This window comes from Equus caballus, chromosome 3, assembly GCF_041296265.1.
Source record: "Equus caballus isolate H_3958 breed thoroughbred chromosome 3, TB-T2T, whole genome shotgun sequence".
Classification (NCBI taxonomy): Eukaryota; Metazoa; Chordata; class Mammalia; order Perissodactyla; family Equidae; genus Equus; species Equus caballus.
The window spans coordinates 71240733-71260266 of NC_091686.1; the positions used below are offsets into that span (position 1 = coordinate 71240733).

Genomic DNA, 19534 nt, shown 5'->3' on the forward strand with positions numbered 1-19534 from the left:
AATAAACAAATGGGATAACATTGAACTAAGACTTTTGCACAGTGAAGCAAACCATTAACAAAACAAAAAGGCAACCAAATGGATAGGATAAGATGTTTGCAAATCATATATCTGATAAGGGATTAATATCCAAAATATATAAAGAACTTAGACAACTCAATATCAAGACAAACAAACAACCTGATTGAGAAATGGGCAGAAGACTTGAATATAAATTTCTCCAAAGAAGACATACAGATGCCCAACAGGCACATAAAAAGATGCTCCATATCACTAATCATCAAGGAAATGCAAATCAAAATCACAGTGAGATATCACCTCACGCCTGTCAGAATGGCTGTTATCAAAAAGACAAAAAATAACAAGGGTTGACATGGATGTGGAGAAAAGAGTACCCTGGTACACTTTTGGTGTGAATGTGAATTAATGCAGCCTCTTTGGATAACAGTATGGAGGTTTCTCAAGAAATTAAAAATAGAACTACCATATGATCAAGCAATTTCACTTCTGGGTATTTATCCAAAGAAGATGAAAACACCAATATGAAGAGATATATACACTACTATGTTCTTTGCAGCATTATTTACAATAGCCAAGCTATTCAAGCAACCTAAGTGTCCATTGATAGATGAATGGATAGAGAAGATGTGAGATATATATATATATATATATATATATACACAATAGAATATTCACCATAAAAAGGAATGAAATCTTGCCATTTGTAGTAACATGGATGGGCCTAGAGGGTATTTTGTTAAGTGAAATAAGTCCAACAGAGAAAGACAAATACCATATGATTTCACTTACATGTAGAATCTAAGAAACAAAACAAATGAACAAACAAAACAAAACAGAAATAGACTCATAGATACAGGAAACAAACTGGTGGTAACCAGAAGAGGGGTGTGTTGGGGAGTGGGTGAAATAAGTGATGGAGATTAAGAGGTACAACCTTCCAGTTATAAAATAAATAAGTCATGGGGATGTAATGTACAGCATAGGGAATTTAGTCAATAATATTGTAATAACTTTGTATGGTGGCAGAGGGTAACTAGACTTATCATGGTGATCATTTTTTCCTGTATATACATACCAAATCACTATGATGTACACTTGAAGCCAATAGGATATTGTATGCCAACAATACTTCAACGAAAATAAATAATAATGGAAAAATTTAAATCAATCAGGTTTTTAATATTAACGTTTTATATAACCATAATAAATTCATCAAAACTAGGAATTCTTGTTAACAGGTTGACACTTATCCTGCTAATGTCCTTCTTTCGAATATACAATCTAGGTTCCCCCTTGCATTGGCTTATTTAGCCGCCTACTTTTCTCCAATTTGTGATAATTCCCACAGTGTTTCTTCTTCCTGGCTAGTTATTTTTTAGAAGATCCTTCAGTTTGAGTTTTTCTGATATTTTCTCATGATTAGAGAGAGATTATACATTTTTGGTAAGAATATTACAGAAGTGATCTTTTGTCCCCACGGTGTGGCATATCAGGAGGTACTTAAATAGATAGGTTATTATTGGAGACAAAAATTTTGATCGTTTAGTTGAGATGGTGTCTATCAGGATTCTCCCTATTTTACCCTTTGTATTTAATAAGTATCTTGTAGGGAGATATGTGAGTCTATGCAAACTATACTAATAGTTTGTTTGAACGCATTTTTGCTATATTTTATAGTAAAATTCTGATTACTAACTATAGAAGGAAAAATGGAAATAGAAAATGACCATTAGGCAAATACCCATAGTAATAATTACTGCAGAGTATACAGAGATCTCTAAGCTTCATCTGCAACTTTCTATGTCTAAAATGATTCTTTATTAAAAAATTAAAATTAATGGAAAGATTTGGTTAAAAGAGCATAAGTGTAGGGTTTAGTTGTGCAGACTGGTTGCACTTAAAAAAGGGCAAGCTTCAAAGAGTAGAAAAAGAATTGAGAGAGAAGGTACCAAGTAAGCAAAACCAACAACTTGATTCAGACATCTTAGTCTATTCTCCATGACTCTTAACTGTTCTATCATATTTCCTATTACGTGTTTTTTTCTTCAGAACTCAACTCTAAATAATATCTTTTGATTTCTCTTCTGGGTCACTGTGTATTTCTACAACTGTGTCTAATCCACTTTCCAATCTATCCATTGAGTTTTAAATTTCATTTGTTGATTTAATTTCTAAAAATTCTGGATTCTTTAGCAAATTTTCACAATTATTCCTTTTAATTTCTTGTTCTTTGCTCATATTTTCAGGCTTTGCTTTCATACTCAAACATATTGTACAAAATAACTTTAGATTTTATTTCAAATAATCATACTACTTCAAATCATTGTGTTTCTATTTCTGGTCTCTGTTGCTTTTGCTGATTCTCAGTTCTGAAGCTTTGTTTCCTTGAAAAAGGGAGCTGCTTGTTTACCTTGAAGTTTTGTGTGTGGGAAGCCTTTGAAGATTGGGTCAAAGTTTCATCAAAGAGTTTTTCTAGTTGGAATTTGAACTGGAAACCCATATAAAAGCTAATTGTGTTAAGAATTCTAAGGGAAGATTTTTTTTTAATTCACAGTGCCAAGTCAAAACCAGCAATTTTCCTTACTGAAAACTTCTGTGTAATGGAATTCATTTGTAAAACTGTGGATGCATCTTGGGAATCTAGCATTATGTGAATGTATGTCTGGGGTGGGGGGTCTTGGGCAAGATTTCAGAATTTCCTGTTCCCCTACTCCTGCCACATCCTGTGTATCCTTCAAAGAAACGACTCAAGTTTGGTGAAAGCTTGTACCTCAGAATTCCTGTTTTTACTTTTGTTTAGGGTGTCTGCTGATTTTTTTCTTTCTGGTCAAGTCAAAAATGAATTTCAAAGGGGAAATTTTATACATAATTTTAAGTGTTTCATTTGACATAAGCAAAAATGTGCATGTACTTTTAAATTTATCCAAGTGAATCCTTCTACCTAACCTGAACTCTACCTTAGGTATTTCATAGAATAAAATAACTTAGAGATATTTCTCTAATAACACGTACGTTTTGAGGTGAATTTCTGAGCTGTATTATATATCATTGCTCTTTCCTTGGCTTTATTTAAACTGTGTTAGCAGCTCAGCAGTCTTGCCATAGTGAGTAGATGAACTTATGGGTCTCTTTTCCTTATCACTTTTGGGTTGTTTATCCTGTATGAAAGGACTTTCATCCTCTAAGATTACAACTCTACTGTCCCAGTTTTCGTCTAGTAGATTTATGGTCTTGTCCTAGCTTCCTGTTTCTGACTCTTTTTCAGCCTCTGCTGTCTACCGGTTATCACTAGAATTTTATGCAAAGCCTAATTATGCAACACAGTACAACTCTCCAACCCTTGACCCTAGATTTATCTTTATACCTTCTAAACAAATGTACTTTGGGGCTTCTTTTTAGGAAAACAGAAAAACTCTCAAGGGATTTTAAATTTCAATATGTCTCTTTCAAATTATTGAACTGAAGATAATTTTGCAACTGAATGTAATCCTTGATATAACAATGTCACACTTCTTAAAACACAGATACATTAATAGTGTCTTTTAATTTCAAATGATTATTTTCAGTCTGCTAAATGCCATTCTTAACGACTTAGCTAAAGCATTCTTTTGTCATTCCTTTCTTCCACCAAGCAACATCTTTCATGGGCTTTGCCTCTCCTCAATTCATCCCTACCATCTAAGATGCATCTCCCTTAAATTTGACCATTTGGTTTAACTGATTTATTTTCTGCAATAATCTGTAAACTCATTTTGAATTGGAACTGATCTTGCTTGTCTCTTTATCCCCTGTGCACAGCATAGAACTTGGCATATACTAAGTGCTCAACATTACTTGTCTAAGGTATGACATATTAAAGGACTGGAGAAGAATTGGAATTGGAATAGGATTAAAATATAGACGGATGATTGGACACAAATTCTATGTTTCTAAATTTGACCCCTCCCTTGATATGCAAGTGTTCATGGGTCAAATCAATATCTCCACAGACACGTCCTATCATTAACTCACACACTGCAGGTCAAAAAATATTCACAAAGCTACTCTTCTTTCAGCGTTTCATGATTTTACTTGTCATTATCATACTCTGGTTGCTCAAACTATAAACTGAGCACTTTCTTTGTTTTTTTAAATGCCAGTCATCTCTCACTTTTCATTAACCATAAGACTCATTCTGTGTTTTCCATTCGTAAACTAAAATTGTATTCTCCCTGACAATCTCATCAAATCTTTCTTTCTTAATATTTATTTTTAACCCCTCATACATTCTCTTTTCTCTACGGCTCAAATCCTATGTAGATGCCAGAATAGTTTCATTAAAGGATAAATTTGATCATTTTCTGAACTTGATTTGAAAATTTTAGTAGACAAATTTTTATGCAGATTAAGGCTCTCCAAAGTGTCCTATTTTAAGCAATATTTTCCTTTTCGGCACTGTTCTGTGTTAGCCTTTGCTCTGTACATAATCTGAACTGATAACTATATACTTAATGACCATGATTTCCATATCATCCTTCTTTTTCTCTATTTCTTCCATTCACCTTCAGAATCCTCCTTTTGCTTCTGTGTTCAGCTGAAATGCCTCCTCCATCCTGAAGCTTCATCTGATTTTCTTCACATTGGAGTGGCAGCGTCTTCTGTGGCCCTTAAATGCTGTACCTTTGTATAATATTTAGTGTATTCCTCCCGTTATTACTTGATGTATGTGTGTTATCCACATATTATCTTGAAACCAGTCTTATGGCAAGACCTATGTTCTTATGTTTCCCCAAATTATCAATCGCCATGTTCCATAAGGTATACCATATTATTTACTAGACTTATTTAAATGTTTTTCTTTCATATTTAAAAATTGTAAATTAAAAAATATAATTTTTTATTTTAACATATTTAAAATAAACTTCTAGAATGCTGCAACCATTTCCTGCAAAATATTTAAACATTTCATATCTCCTCCTGAAAAAAATATCATATAATACCGTGCTGAGTCACCAACACTGACAAGGTTCTCTGCATATGTGTCATTTCCTAACTCTAGAAATTAATTTTTAACTTGATCTATGTCTAAATTGCCAATTCACTTCTGTGCCCAGCAATATACAACCTCTGCAAAGCAGCACGAGGGAGCTGCCGCCATGGCGTCTGAGAAATGGGTTTTGGCAACTCTGCTGCTGCAGCTCTGCTTCACTGGCCATGGATTCTGTGGGAAGGTCCTGGTGTGGCCCTGTGACATGAGCCATTGGCTCAATCTAAAGGTTATTCTGGAGGAACTTACGGAAAGGGGCCACGAGGTGACTGTGTTGGTTTCTCCATATAATTTCATCATTGACTACAGCAAGCCTTCCGCACTGAATTTCGAGGTGATTCCTGTGCCACAGGAGGGAGAGACTGCTGCAAATTCACTAAATGACTTTTTAGACTTGGCTACCAATGTCATACCAACATTGTCACTCTGGCAGTCTGCAAGAAAACTGCAAGAGTTCTTTCTTCAAATTACTGGACATTTAAAACTTCTGTGTGAGAGTGTAGTCTACAACCAGACGTTCATGAAGAAACTCCAGGAAACCAACTACAATGTAGTGGTTATAGACCCTGTGATGCCCTGTGGAGAGCTGATTGCTGAGTTGCTGGAAGTCCCTTTTGTGTACACGCTAAGGTTCTCTCTGGGTGGTATTATTGAGAGATACTGTGGGAAAATTCCAGCTCCACCTTCCTACGTGCCTGTTGCCATGGGAAAACTAGCAGACAAAATGACCTTTCTGCAAAGGGTAAAAAATTTATTGTTTTCTATTTTATTTGACTTTTTCCTCCACCAATATGACTTTCAGCTTTGGGACCAGTTTTACAGTGAAGTATTAGGTAAGAGACTCTGCTTTTTATTCTAAAGTAGTTATTAAAAGAAACAGAAGGTTTAAGAAAAGTTTAGGAACATAAAAGGAATATATTTTTAAAACTTTCCCTGCCACATGAAACTCTACAAATGATAACAATGAACTGTTATCACTAACTAATTGGGAAAAGGAGGCAAGAAATATCTTGCCATGGTTACTCTTTCTTTATAGTCATCTAACCATTTTGTAAGATACCTTGATACTTAATAGGTTGTTATCAAAAGAAACAAAACATAAAACACACTAATAAATGTTGATCCAATGGAAGATGTATATTTTATCAGATATAGAATATCATAAATAAGTCTGGTATGGTGAATTTTCATAATGGAGAAGGTTTGACTTCTTATTGACAGAGTTTAATGTTTGTAGTAAGAATAAGATAATCTTCTTCCCTGATTCCAGGAATAAACTGAACCCTGAGCTATATTAACAATGGGATTAAACTTGGTATATAATAGGGGCTGGCCCGGTGGCGCAGCAGTTAAGTTTGCACGTTCTGCTTCTTGGCAGCCCAGGGTTTGCTGGTTCGGATCCCGGGTACGGACATGGCACTGCTTGGCACACCATGCTGTGGTAGGCGTCCCACATATAAAGTAGAGGAAGATGGGCACGATGTTAGCTCAGGGCCAGGCTTCCTCAGCAAAAAGAGGAGGACTGGTCGTAGTGAGCTCAGGGCTAATCTTCCTCAAAAAAGAAAAAATTTGGTATATAATTTAATTTGTCTGAATTTTGCTCCACAAATTTTGAGAATCATGGATTATTACATTTCAAATTTATACCATTCTCCTGTTGAGCTAGAGTACCTGCCGTTCTTATCTCTCTCATAAATACGGAATGAAACTTCAGTAAGTCCTATGTGAACTATTTCATCATGGCTGGTCATACTGAAAAGTTTCTAGGATGCTTTATACTTCTTGGAGTAGTATTATACAGAAACCTGAAAAATTAAATAGAAACTCTAGAAGAGTTTATAGCTTGGGGTTGAAAGATAGCATATTTTTTTTTACTTCACTAATTATATTTATTCTATCTATTTTTAATTGCTCACTTTTTCTAATAAGGATTTTGGTTTTTTTGTTTGCTTTTTTTTTTTGGTGAGGAAGACTGCCCCTGAGCCAATATCTGTGGCAATCTTCCTCTATTTTGTATGTGGGACACCGCCACAGCATGGCTCCATGAGTGGTGCATAGGTCTGCACCCAGGATCTGAACCTGTGAATCCCAGACTGCCAAAGCAGAGCACATGAACTTAACCACTAGGCCACCAGGCCAGCCCCTGGAATAAGGAATGGTTTTACTTTGCAATTTTCACAGATGTAACTCTCATTTGACTTCATCAGCTGAGGCTGGCTTTCACTTCAACCATTTTTGAGAATCATGAAGCAACATGAATTAACAAACAAAAGATCAAATTGGGTATTAGAAATATTAACTAATTTAACTCCCTGATTATATTAGTTTGCTGGATCTCCATAGCTAAATACCCCAGACTAAGTGGCATAAACAACAGAAATTTATTTTCTCACAGTTCTGGAAGCTAGAAGTCCAAGATCAAGGTGTCATCAAGGCTGGTTTCTCTTGAGGCTTGTCTCCCTGGCTTGTAGATGGCCACCTTCTCACTATGCCCTCTCATGGTCTTTCCTCTGAGGGTGCACATATCTAGTGTCTCTTCCTCTTATAAGGAGACCAGTCATATTGAATGAGGGCCCCTCCATGACCTCATTTAACCTTAATTACTTCTTTAAGGGACCTATCTGCAAACACAGTTAGACTTCAATGTATGAAAACTAAAGGAACACAATTCAGTCTATAACAATGATTTTCTGATAGATATTGTTTCACAGAACTAATGCTCAAAGGAACCCACTTTAAAAATTGTTAGCATTATACATGATTTGAATTTGTACCTGCATTGATTTCACAGTAAGTGATTTAACAATTTGCAAGCACTACCTGGGTAGAGGCAGTGCATTAGGCTTTACAGATTTAAAGTAAATAAGACCAGGATCTTGGCCTCAATTCTACTCTCAGAAATAAATGTAAGACATAGAACTATAAATATATTTTGATAATTGGGAATGTTTCTCTGGTTCCGATCAATAACTTTCTAGGACATTTGTCACATTATGCATAAATAGAGAAAAGGTATAGAGCTCTTCATGTATAAACACTGGAATGAATGTAGTCCTTAGAAACAATGGCAAATTTTTAACTCTATCATCTTTAACAAGTTTTTCTTTTGTTGTAAGTACTTTTATTTATTTTCATTCTTGTATTCTCTCATGTTCTTTAGGCAATTTTGAATGCACCATAAGTATAATTTCATTTTTGATGTCATAGTAAAAATAGCTAATACAAATGGTCAAAAATTCAAATGAGAGCTGGCCCTGTGGCCTCCGGTTTAAGTTCCTGTGCTCTGCTTCAGCAGCCCAGGTTCAGTTCCCAGGTGTGGACCTATACCACTCATTAGCGGTCATGCTGTAGTGGTGACCCACATGCAAAATAGAGGAAGATTGGCACAAAGGTTAGCTCAGGGTGAATCATCTTCAACCAAAAAGAGGAAGAATGGCAACAGATGTTAGCTCAGGGTGTCTTCCCCAGGAAAAAAAAAAAACAATTCAAATGGAACAAATATATATATATATATAATGAATGATAATTGGTTTCATATTTCTCCTATGTAAGCACTATTAACTCTACTTCTTTGCATCAAGATATTCTCTATGCATTAAACATAAGTATGCATATACGTCTTTTTTTTCTTTGCACCAATAGGAGCAATTACTAAATATTCATTTTTGCCTCTATTTTTCACCTGATGTAGTTTTGACATATTTCCACAAAATGTTTTAAAATCTACATTATTCTTTATATTGACTTAGTGTCCATTTGAATGGAGGCAATGAATCACTGAGCTAGTCTAGTGCTGAGTGCTGCTTGGGTTGTTCCAATTCTCGTATTACATAAAATATTGCCCTAAACTTACTGTATTTATATCTCTGCCACAATATCCTCTAAAATTGCTGAACCATTTAGGCTTTATCCTCAGACCTCTTCTAAGGTGGGCAGCAATTATTCCATTTTCTTTTGGACTGTTTATCTTATTGGTCTATAACTTTTCTGGCATTTTAGGGAATTTAAGCTTTTTTTCTATGATATGCTTTACAAATATATTTTTAAGCCCATCAATTCACTTAGGAATTTTAAACTAATTTATACAGATACAAAAAATATTTTTTATATATTTTAAAATATTATGCATGTACTTTCAGATTTTAGAAAATATCATACCAACAAAAAAGTGTATAAAATGTAAGTGTACAATTGAAAGAAAAATTAAATAAATTTCTGTATGCCCTATAGCCAAGGTAATAAATAGATTGTTGTCAGTATCTTAGAAATGCTGTTCTTCCAATGGAAACCACAAGCCTGACTTTGGTGAACATTCTTTTAGAAATTTTAAGTCTACTATCTATATGGGATTCTCTCAGCACTTTATTGTTTCTTTTTTTGAATATCATACAAATGAAAGCATAGATTTGCTACTTATGCTCAATACTGTTTTCGAGATGCAATCATGCATTTTCTTTTTTGTTTAAGCTCTGGATAGCATTCCATTGTGTGACTATACCATGGCATTTTATGGATGGACAACTGGTTGTTTACAGTTTTTTGTATAATGTATGAACATTCTTGTATGTGTATCCTGTTGTGTAAAAGCGATAGTATCAATAGAGTATAAACTGCCTATATTTTTCCCCTTCGGTCTGAAAGTAATTATTCAGACTTTTCTCAAAAATTTATACTTAACCGAGATTATAAAATTTAAACTTTAACCAACAGTGTATTTTAGTCCCCATTGCTCCACATCCTTAATGTATCACTGAATGACTTTCATTCACAGTTGCATTGAGATATAATTAATATACCATTAATATACCATAAAACTGACACATTTTAAGTGTGCCATGTGTACACTTTTGTAAATATGTAGTATATTTACAGAAAGTTCTGCAACTGTCACTATGTTCTAATTTTATAATCCTGAAAACAAATGATTTTTTAAATCTTTTCAATCTGCTTCATCTGAAATTATATCTTATGTTTTATTTAGATGTCCTTGATTATTACTGAGATTGAGTAACTTTTCATATTTTAAGGGCCATTTCCATTTCTTTTTCAGTAGATATCCTGCTCATGTCTTTTGTTTATTTTGTCTAATGAGTTTGCTTGTGTTTTCATTATTGACTCAACAAATTCTTTATGTATTCTAAATAAGCCTTTATCAGTTTTAGGTATTACAGATATCTTCTCACAGTTTATGATGTGTTTCTCATTCTCTTAAATATCATATGATGACTTTCATGTTTTAAATGTAATGGAGTTGAATTAATTAACCATTTTCTTTATGTGTTTTTCTTTATGCACTTGAGGAAATTCTTTCTTACTGTGAAAACATAAAGGTTTCCTTTTATATTGTCTTCAGAGAGTTATGGTTTTGCTTTTCCTTTGAATGTTTTGATCTACTTAGTATTTTATTTTTGTGTGTTTTGTAGATTGGGGTCAATTAGTTTTCTTTTTTCTATTCTTCCTTTACTGTTCTTCCTTCTTCCTTCTTCCTTGTATTCTTCTCTCTCTACTTTTCTCTTTCTTTCTTCCTAGTCTTGCACAGCGATAAGGAGTTGTACCATCACCATTTACTCAAGGTCCCTTCTTTTCTTTACTTATCTGCAATGTTTGCTTTGTCATTCAGAAATTTCGTTACTTAACTGGTTTTGCTTCTATTTATCATCTTACTTGCTTTATTCTGTAATAGTTCTTTCTTTCTAGCTTTAGTGAGAAATAATTGGCATATAACATTGTGTAAGATTAAAGTATACGACATGATGACTTAACACATATATATATATTGCGAAATGTTTACCACAATAACGTTAGTTAACACATCCATCACCTCACACAATTACTTTTTTCTGTAGTGATAGCATTTAATAGCTAGTCTCTTAACAGCTTTTAAGTATGTAATACACTATTGTTAACTACAGTAACCATACTGTACATCAAATCCCCAGAATTTATTCATCTTATAACTGGAAGTTTGTACCCTTTGATCAACATCTCCCTATTTCCCCCACCCCTGTCAACCACCATTCTACTCTGTTTCTATAAGTTTGGCTTTATTTTTGACTCTACATGTAAATGAGATAATATTTGTTTTTCTCCATCTGACTTATTTCACTTAGTACATGTCACCCAAGATTCATTTAAAACAGCTCTGATTATTATCCTAAGAGCTCTAATGGATGAAGTGGTCAGCATGCAAGAAAATATGGGCTGTGCAAGCAAAGAGGTGAAATCCTAAGAAAGGATAGAAGCAGAGAGAATATTTCCTAATTCATTCTATGAGGCCAGCATTATCAAATCCAAACAAATATCAAATATCAAAACCAGACAAAGACATTACAAGAAAAGAAAGCGACAGATCAATATTTCTCATAAATATAAATGCAAAAGTCCTCAAGAAAATGTTAGAAAAGTGAATCTAGTAATGTATAAAAAGTATTATACACCACAAAAGAGTGGAATTTATCCTCGTTGATACAATATTCAAAAATCAGTTAATGTAATCCATCACAATAAAAGGCTAAAAAAGAAAGATCTCATGTTCATATCAATAAATGCAGGAAAAGCATTTGATAAAATCTCTGATAAGCAAATCAAAGAACTAAATAAACGGACAAATATTTCATGTTCATGGATAGGAAGACACAATATTATCAAGATGTCAGTTCTTCCCAACTTGATCCAAGACTCAATGCAATCCTAATAAAAATCCCAGCAAGCTGGATTGAAAGATGGATATTGACAAACTGATTCTAAATTTTACATGCAGAGGCAAAAAGTTCAAAATAGCCAGTACAATCTTTAAGGAGAAGAAGAAAGTTGGAGGACTGACACTGTCTGATTTCAAATCATCTATACTATAAAGCTAGAGTAATCAAGACAGTGTGGTATTAGTAAAATAATAGACACATAGGTCAATGGAACAGACTAGAGAGCCCAGAAATAGACTCACACAATATAGTTAAGTAATCTTTGACAGAGAAACAAAGGCAACACAATGGATAAGATAGTCTTTTCAACAAATGGTGCTGGAACAAGTGGACATCTACATGCAAAAAATGAATCTATACCAGACCTTATATCATTCACATTAACTCAAAATGTATCATTGATCTAAACGTAAAATGAAAAGTATAAAACTCCTAGAAGATAGTATAGGAGAGAATCTAGATGACCTTGGGTAAGGCAATGACTTTTACATACAATACCAAAGGCATAATCCATGAAAAACAACATAGATAAGCTGGACTTTGTTAAAACTAGAAAATTCTCAGGGGACAGCCCCATGGCTAAGTGTTTAAATTTCTGCATGCTTCACTTCAGCTGCCCCACTTTGTGGGTTTGGATCCCGGGTGCAGGCCTACTCCATCTGTTGCCTCAGGGCTAATCTTCCTCAAGTAAAAAAAAGAGGAAGATTGGTAAGAGATGTTAGCTCAAGGTGAGTTGTCCTCACCAAAAATGAATGAGTGAATGAACAAATGAAGGAATGAATGAAAGAATAAATAAATCAGTAAATAATAAAAAATAAAATTAGAAACTTTTCTGTGAAAGACAATGTCAAGAGAATGAAAAGACAAGACACAGAATGGGAGATAATATTTGCTAAAGACATGTCTGATAAAGGATTATTATCTAAAATATTAAAAGAACTCTTAAAATTCAACGATAAGAAAACATGAAACCCAATTGAAAAATGGGTCAAAGATATTAACAGACACCTCACTAAGGAAGATATACAGATGACAGATAAGCATATAAAAAGATGCTCCATGTCATTTGCCATGAGGGAAATGCAAATTAAAACGACAATTAGATGCCACTACACATCTATTATTAGAAAGGCCCAAATGTGGAACACCTACAACACCAAATGCTGGTGAGTTGTGCAACAGTAATTCTCATTTATTGCTGTTGGGAATGTAAAATGGTGCGGCTGCTTTGGAAGACACTTTGGTGGTTTCTTACAAAACTGAACATAAACTTACCATACTATCTCACACCTTCGTATTTACTCAAATCACTCAAATATCTATGTTCACACAAACACTTGCACATGGGTATTTATAAAAGCTTTATTCATAATTACCAAAACTTGGAAGCAACCAAGATGCTCTTCAGTAGTTGAATGAGATAAACCGTGGTACATCCAGACAAGCGAATATTATTCAGTGTTAAAAAGAAATGAGTTATCAAACCATGAAAAGACATCAAAAAACCTTAAATGCATATACTAAGTGAAAGAATTCAATTCGAAAAGGCTACAGACTGTATGACATTCGGGGAAAAGGCAAAACTATGGAGACAACAAAATTCAGTGGTTGCCAGGGTGGGGTGGGAAGAGGGATGACTAGGCAGAGCCCAGAGGATTTTTTAGAGAACAAGGGTATGTGGGAAGTATCTCCACCTTCCCAACAACTTTGCTGTGATCTAAAGATTGCTCTAAAGAAATAAAATTACCCAGAAATGGTACATATTAGTTTTCCCACATGCCTTTGGAAAGACGTTAATAAGCCAGGGAGTCTACAAAAGTTGTCTCTAGATAACCAGATAACATGACTTACTTCTAAGAGATTGGTAACCGTCCCCCACTGAAATTCCCTCCTGTCTATCTTACTTACATTAAAGCACTTTGTTGTAAATTCAAGCTACCTCTAAGAATTCTTTGAAATTAAAAGCCATCTCAGTAGACATAATGTAAGATTAAAACAATAACAATATTTACATAGTAACTCAGATTTAATAGCCCATTTATTAATTATATATTATTTATATAATTCTCCACTGTGTTCGTGACTCATATTGTATAATAATTATAGGAAAAAGATTGGTGGTAAATTTTAGTTCCATATTTTTCTTAGTTCCTCGGTATAGCATTTAAAATGTCGTATGAAATTATTGATACGTAAACTTTGTATACGTTTGTTAAATTTCATTCTCTTCACTTTTGATTGGCTTTATATTTCATATTGTGCATCACTGCTTCAAATATAAAATTTTAGTGACTACTTTAAGCTATCTTTCTTACAAAGTGCTCTACAGGTTATGCACAATAATTTCACCTAGGGAATTGGTAATCAAGGCAGGATGTCAAACACATGGAACAAGATATCTAAAGGATATAAACATACTGGCATGGAAGCTGTGAAGTACTGTTCTCATCCAACCTCTGGTAATTTCAAGCTGAGTGTCCTTGGGAAATGCTTCGTTATTATCAAATTAAGGCATTTGACTAGGTAACCTCAGACATATACTCAAATGCTACGACATAATGACTCTAAAAGGAGGCTATCCACCTTGTTATGTTTATGATCATCAATTTTGATTAGAACCGTTAAGAAAGAAGGATTCTCATCTGAGTTTTTATTTACTTAGGTGCAAAACATGTTTTCTGTGTGTAAAAATGGTTGACTCGGTCCTTTGCAAATAACTGTTCTTCACTACAAATCTCCTAATATTAATACTTAGAATCTGTCCCTTTCAAAAAACATCATTTAAAAGTAACCCTAAAATAAGTGTGTGATACTTGCCAGGTATATATGGGTACTTCACATTACAAAGGGAGTTGTTTTGGGTATGAATTACTCAGGGAATTCCTACTGAGAAAATGATGGCAAATTGATTGAAGTGATGGGATTTAACTTAGGAAAATAAGGTAAACTGATATTAGTTGGATTCAACAAGATGAGTGAACCAGAAACTATAATAAGCTGGAAGGTAGAAATACACTCCTGAATGGAAATTAGAAAACCATTGAGAGGTGATTTGGTGCTGATATGATGGAAATAATCTATAATCTGTCACTTAATTGGAGAGAAACAGTGAGTATTAAATTCAACAGTACTTGGAGTTGTGGTTAAATTCTTAATTGAACTTTTTTTTAAAGAATTTATTATTGTGAGTTTGTTTTTATTGAATTTATTTTAATTTTACACATTACTGTTCCTTCACTACCCAAACATTCTCTCTCCCTCCCTCCTTCTTACCTCGCTTTCTTCCATCCTACTTTCCTTTCTTCCTTGCCTCTCTCCTTCCTTCCTTATTACTTTAAATTCCTCTTTCTTTTAACATCTAGACATGGTAAGTAATCTGGAAGACCTAGATTTATTTTTTCCTTAATAATGCATCAGAATATTAATGGTACATTTTTTCCCCAGCAAACATATATGCTAATAATCTCCACCCAACTTTTTCCTCTTTCTCTAGGAAGACCCACTACATTATGTGAGATTATGGGGAAAGCAGAAATTTGGCTAATACGGACATATTGGGATTTTGAATTTCCTCGTCCATACTTACCTAATTTTGAGTTTGTAGGAGGATTGCATTGTAAACCTGCCAAACCGTTACCTAAGGTAGGTTTATTACAGTAGAAGATGTTTTTATCTTATGATAAGATCCTGATTTTCCTTTAAAGTTTACAGCCTCAATAAAAGAGATATGCTACTGGATATCTTCAGTTTGCCGCTCCAAATCTATCCTCCAAGTCATAGGAGTCTCTCACGAGTGATATTACTTTATTTTGGACTTTGATATTTAAGCTGAAGAATGAAGTAATTTAAGTGGCATTGTGCCTATAGTGTGGGTACTGGGTGGAAGGGATGGGAAGCCAGAACCTTGAAAATCACTAAGGTGACTACTGTAGTCTTCCCAACAAGCATGATGGACTTATGAACAGGGACACTTACTATAATTGCTTGAGTGATAAAGATGCTTTCATGAAAACTCTGGGGTAGATTCCACAGGCTTTGGTCAGTAAGAAGAAGTAAGTGTTGACTGAAGACATAGAACCTGTTAGGACTTCTGGATAGCAATGATCTTTACTGGGAGAGGAAGCAATTAATGGAAAAACTTTTTTGAGATAACAATTTTGAGTTCGAATTCAAATTCACTTTAAGGAACCAAAGTGACTTTTCAAGTGGGGATTTCTAGGAATCATCCGGGTAATACAAGGTCTCAGTCTCAGCAGAGAGCATTAGAAAAGGATTGGGAATCAACATAAAGTAGAAGTCACATAATTGAGAGACCTAAATGTTGAAATGTTTTTTATGACTATGAAGTTAGGTTTTTTGGGAATGAAAATTAAAATCATATACCACATTCCAAAGTTATCAAAGAACAAATGTGGACTGACAGAAATGCTGGAAGAAAACAATATTGAGGAGCAGAAAAGAATAATAGGTAAACGTGTTTAACTATCTGTACTAATAAGGAGTGAAGAGGCCGATAGACATTTGCTTGGATTGTAGGTAAATGAGCATAATTTCTGTGGAAGATTGCAGGTTAAATGGTAATCTGGGGAGAGTTCTTGATTTCTGTCTAGGGTAAGGTGCATATTTAAGTTTATAATTTCATTTCAGGATTCTGAATATGCTTTTTTTTACCAGTCAAGTTATTGCTGCAAGCAAGCTCTATTGAGTGTTATTACAGGAGATGATAAAGCAATATCTAAATAAAGGTACAGAAAGAGACATGGCATATTTCATGGCTTGTTAGATAATACCTTGCCACACTATTATGTTTATTTTCCAATCCCCACTTCTCACACACATAGAGTTTCACAAAAATGACTCAGACATGTTTTGCAAGAGGGATAAAATCATTCCATTTCACACCCAATTTTTAATATAGACATTGGGCAATATGAATACCAACTATGGCTTATATCTCTGATGAAAGAATTACGCCAGTCGTGGATACATGCATTAAAAAACAATGAGAGACAGTCAAATCAAGAATCCAAATTAAACAGTTGGTGTGTAAGTCAATATATGTGTGTGTGTACATGTGTGTAAGTATACATTTTTTTAATTCAATAACCATCTGTTTACATAGACAAATTAAAATGGTAAAACACCAATTCCTTGGGCTTCAGAGATAACCTCCTAACATCAACTAAAATAGAAATCTACTTTTATTTATGGCATCATCCTTCCCCTAGTAATTCTGCTAGCCTTAAATTAAGGGAGAGTGATTGCAGGGCAACCACAAATAGTTACAGAGGGAAAGCCTGACACATCTCTAGAGGGGGACATTCACATAGATTACGATGTGAAAGACCCCAATACCAGACTTTGCAGTGCCCAATTTGCATAACTGTAAGTGGTGACCAACAGAATTTTATTTGCAGAGAAATTTATGTTTTGCCTCTGTACTAGGACTCAAATTAAGGGCATGCAGCTAGTGTCACACTCTTATGAGAAGGCAGAGAAACACTGTCTCTTAAATGTTATAGCAGGAGTTTGTGTTATCACTTTTTAAACATATTACTGTATATCTCATGTCTAAAAAAATTCTTTTTTAGCCCTATTAATCAGGAAAAGAATAAACAAGAGAAAAATATCTTGAATGCCTAAGAGGAAGTTAGGTCAATTTATTAATAATTTATTGGCTATAAACTGGCATGCTAAAAGTTTTAAAAGCCTAGCTCAGGCAACTTTTTGGGGAATATTCCTCCCAAGGAATATTTTTATGAGTTTTCAAACAACTCTGTGGGTTCATAAAATTAAGCCCTGGGAGTAATAGTTCCACATACCATGAGAAGAGCTGTCTATATCACCTACTCATTTTGTATAACAGTTAGGTTCCATGACTTAATTTGTAATCACTCATTATATTCTTAAGCCATAGTTTTTAGAGACATATTTCCTCTTAAAGAGACTAGATGATTCTATGTGGCAGAAGACAGAACCAGTCTAAGGATGTCTCTGACATTTCTCTTGACTCTGCTTATTTAAAGTGCAGGTGAAATTTTTTTCCCCTGCCCTTTTATAAGAGAAAGAATTTTATCTCTGCAGGAAATGGAAGAATTTGTCCAAAGTTCAGGTGAAGATGGTGTTGTGGTGTTTTCTCTGGGGTCAATGGTTAAAAATCTCACAGAAGAAAAAGCCAATCTCATTGCCTCAGCCCTCGCCCAGATTCCACAGAAGGTCAGTACAACCTCCAATCCTAGTAAGCAGCTGCTTTGCCAGTTGAAGAGAGAGTGTGGCTAATAGCACTCTTTCCAGATGCAAGTTGAAACTCATTATACATTGAGCATAACTGGCACCACCTATGAGGAAAATTTCACAAAACATTAACATATTGTATTTGGGCACATTTGTTTATTTGCCTACTGAGCCTTTGCATTACTATGAAAATACATCTTTTTATGAAGTCTTTTTTTCAGTGAAATAAAGATGAAAATGTTAAGATCCCAATCACTTTCTACTATTTGAAATCTTATGACCCGTACTGACTACTCCCAAAGTTCTCAAGTGTGTTACTTCCCTAATCCAGGTAAAGAAGAGTTTACATGTAGCGTAGAGAGGAATCATGCTCAAGAATATACATCAGATCTCTAGGTTTTATTAGAACTCTATCAAAGTGTAGTTGGTTTAGAAGTAGAAGTCTAATCTTTCCAAATTGGATTTTCTATGGTTAAAAATATTAAAAAATCCAAAATTATTGTCACATTATATTTTTTAAATTTATGATACTAAATTAATTTTAATTTTGTTGTTATTTCAAATCTAGATTTCTACTCTTTAAATACTCATTCATGAAATATCCTAGGACGCTTTATATTTATATATTAGTTAAAGTACATAAAATTCTTTAACGGCAAGTATACTAATTAGGCCTGTTAAAACTTTAGATTTTTATTTCTAAACTATTCTGTTAAAGAGTTTGCCACCTTTCAGTATTTAACCTGAAATTTGTCTTACAGAGTGCCCCAAAAGAAAAAGTGCGCAACAAAAGGTTAACATCCTAACCAGACAATTCTTTAAAGAATGGAATATAAGCAAACCTTTATCTCAGCCTCCCTCAAAAACTACAAAAAACAAATAAAGCAAGCAAGCGAGAAAGGAAGAGGGAAGGAAGGAGGGAGGAAGAAAAGACAATCAATTATCCACAAACTAGGCAATGAAAATCTAAAGTTAATTATATTTTTGGAAAACATTACATTTGAAACTTGAGAGCTAGGGTGGCCTCACGACATAAACAAATTTACACAGTATTCATGTTTCTTTTAATGCTTTTTAACCCCATACTCTCATTGATTAAATTAGTCAGGTTTGTTTTCTATTTCTTCACTCACAATCTCACTCCCAAAAGCTTTTAAGTGATAAATATCATTTTAAAGTGACAATACTAAATAGACTATTAGTACAAACCCTTTCAAAAAAGTAGATATAAATAGTCCTACTATAACTTTTTTTTTTTTTTTTCTGAGGAAGATCGCCCTGAGCTAACATCTGTTGCCAATTTTCCTCTCTTTTCTATGTGGGCTGCTGCCACCTCATGGCCACCAAGAGGTGTAGGTCCATGCTGGGAAACAGAAACTGGGCCACTTAAGTGGAGAGAGCCTACCTTAACCACTAGCCATGGGGCTGGCCCCTAGTCCTACTATGTCTTTCAAAGTGTGCAGACCACACCTTTTTTATATTCCTTTCAATTGTCAAATAAAGTAGAGCTGGCTACATGATTTCTAAGTAACACTAAAGCTTTAAAATGCCT

At 34.2% G+C, this 19534-nt stretch overlaps 1 protein-coding gene and 1 long non-coding RNA gene across 6 annotated transcripts in view; one reads left to right on the forward strand and one right to left on the reverse strand.

Moving 5' to 3' along the window:
- The window catches only part of LOC111772892 (uncharacterized), a 102228-nt gene that overhangs the window by 68253 nt on the left and 14441 nt on the right, over positions 1 to 19534 (reverse strand). The window lies entirely within an intron of this gene.
- LOC100068176 (UDP-glucuronosyltransferase 2A2) overlaps positions 1 to 19534 on the forward strand; it is a 66929-nt gene that overhangs the window by 40028 nt on the left and 7367 nt on the right. For 2 of the 4 annotated variants that reach the window (XM_001916445.4, XM_070262382.1), the window contains exons 3-4: positions 15242 to 15390; positions 17833 to 17964. In XM_001916445.4, the coding sequence (XP_001916480.2) occupies positions 15242 to 15390; positions 17833 to 17964 (281 nt within the window). Of the gene's footprint in view, positions 1 to 5098; positions 5881 to 15241; positions 15391 to 17832; positions 17965 to 19534 lie in introns of those variants that run through there. The other 2 variants (XM_005608736.4, XM_070262384.1) reach the window with 2 other exon arrangements.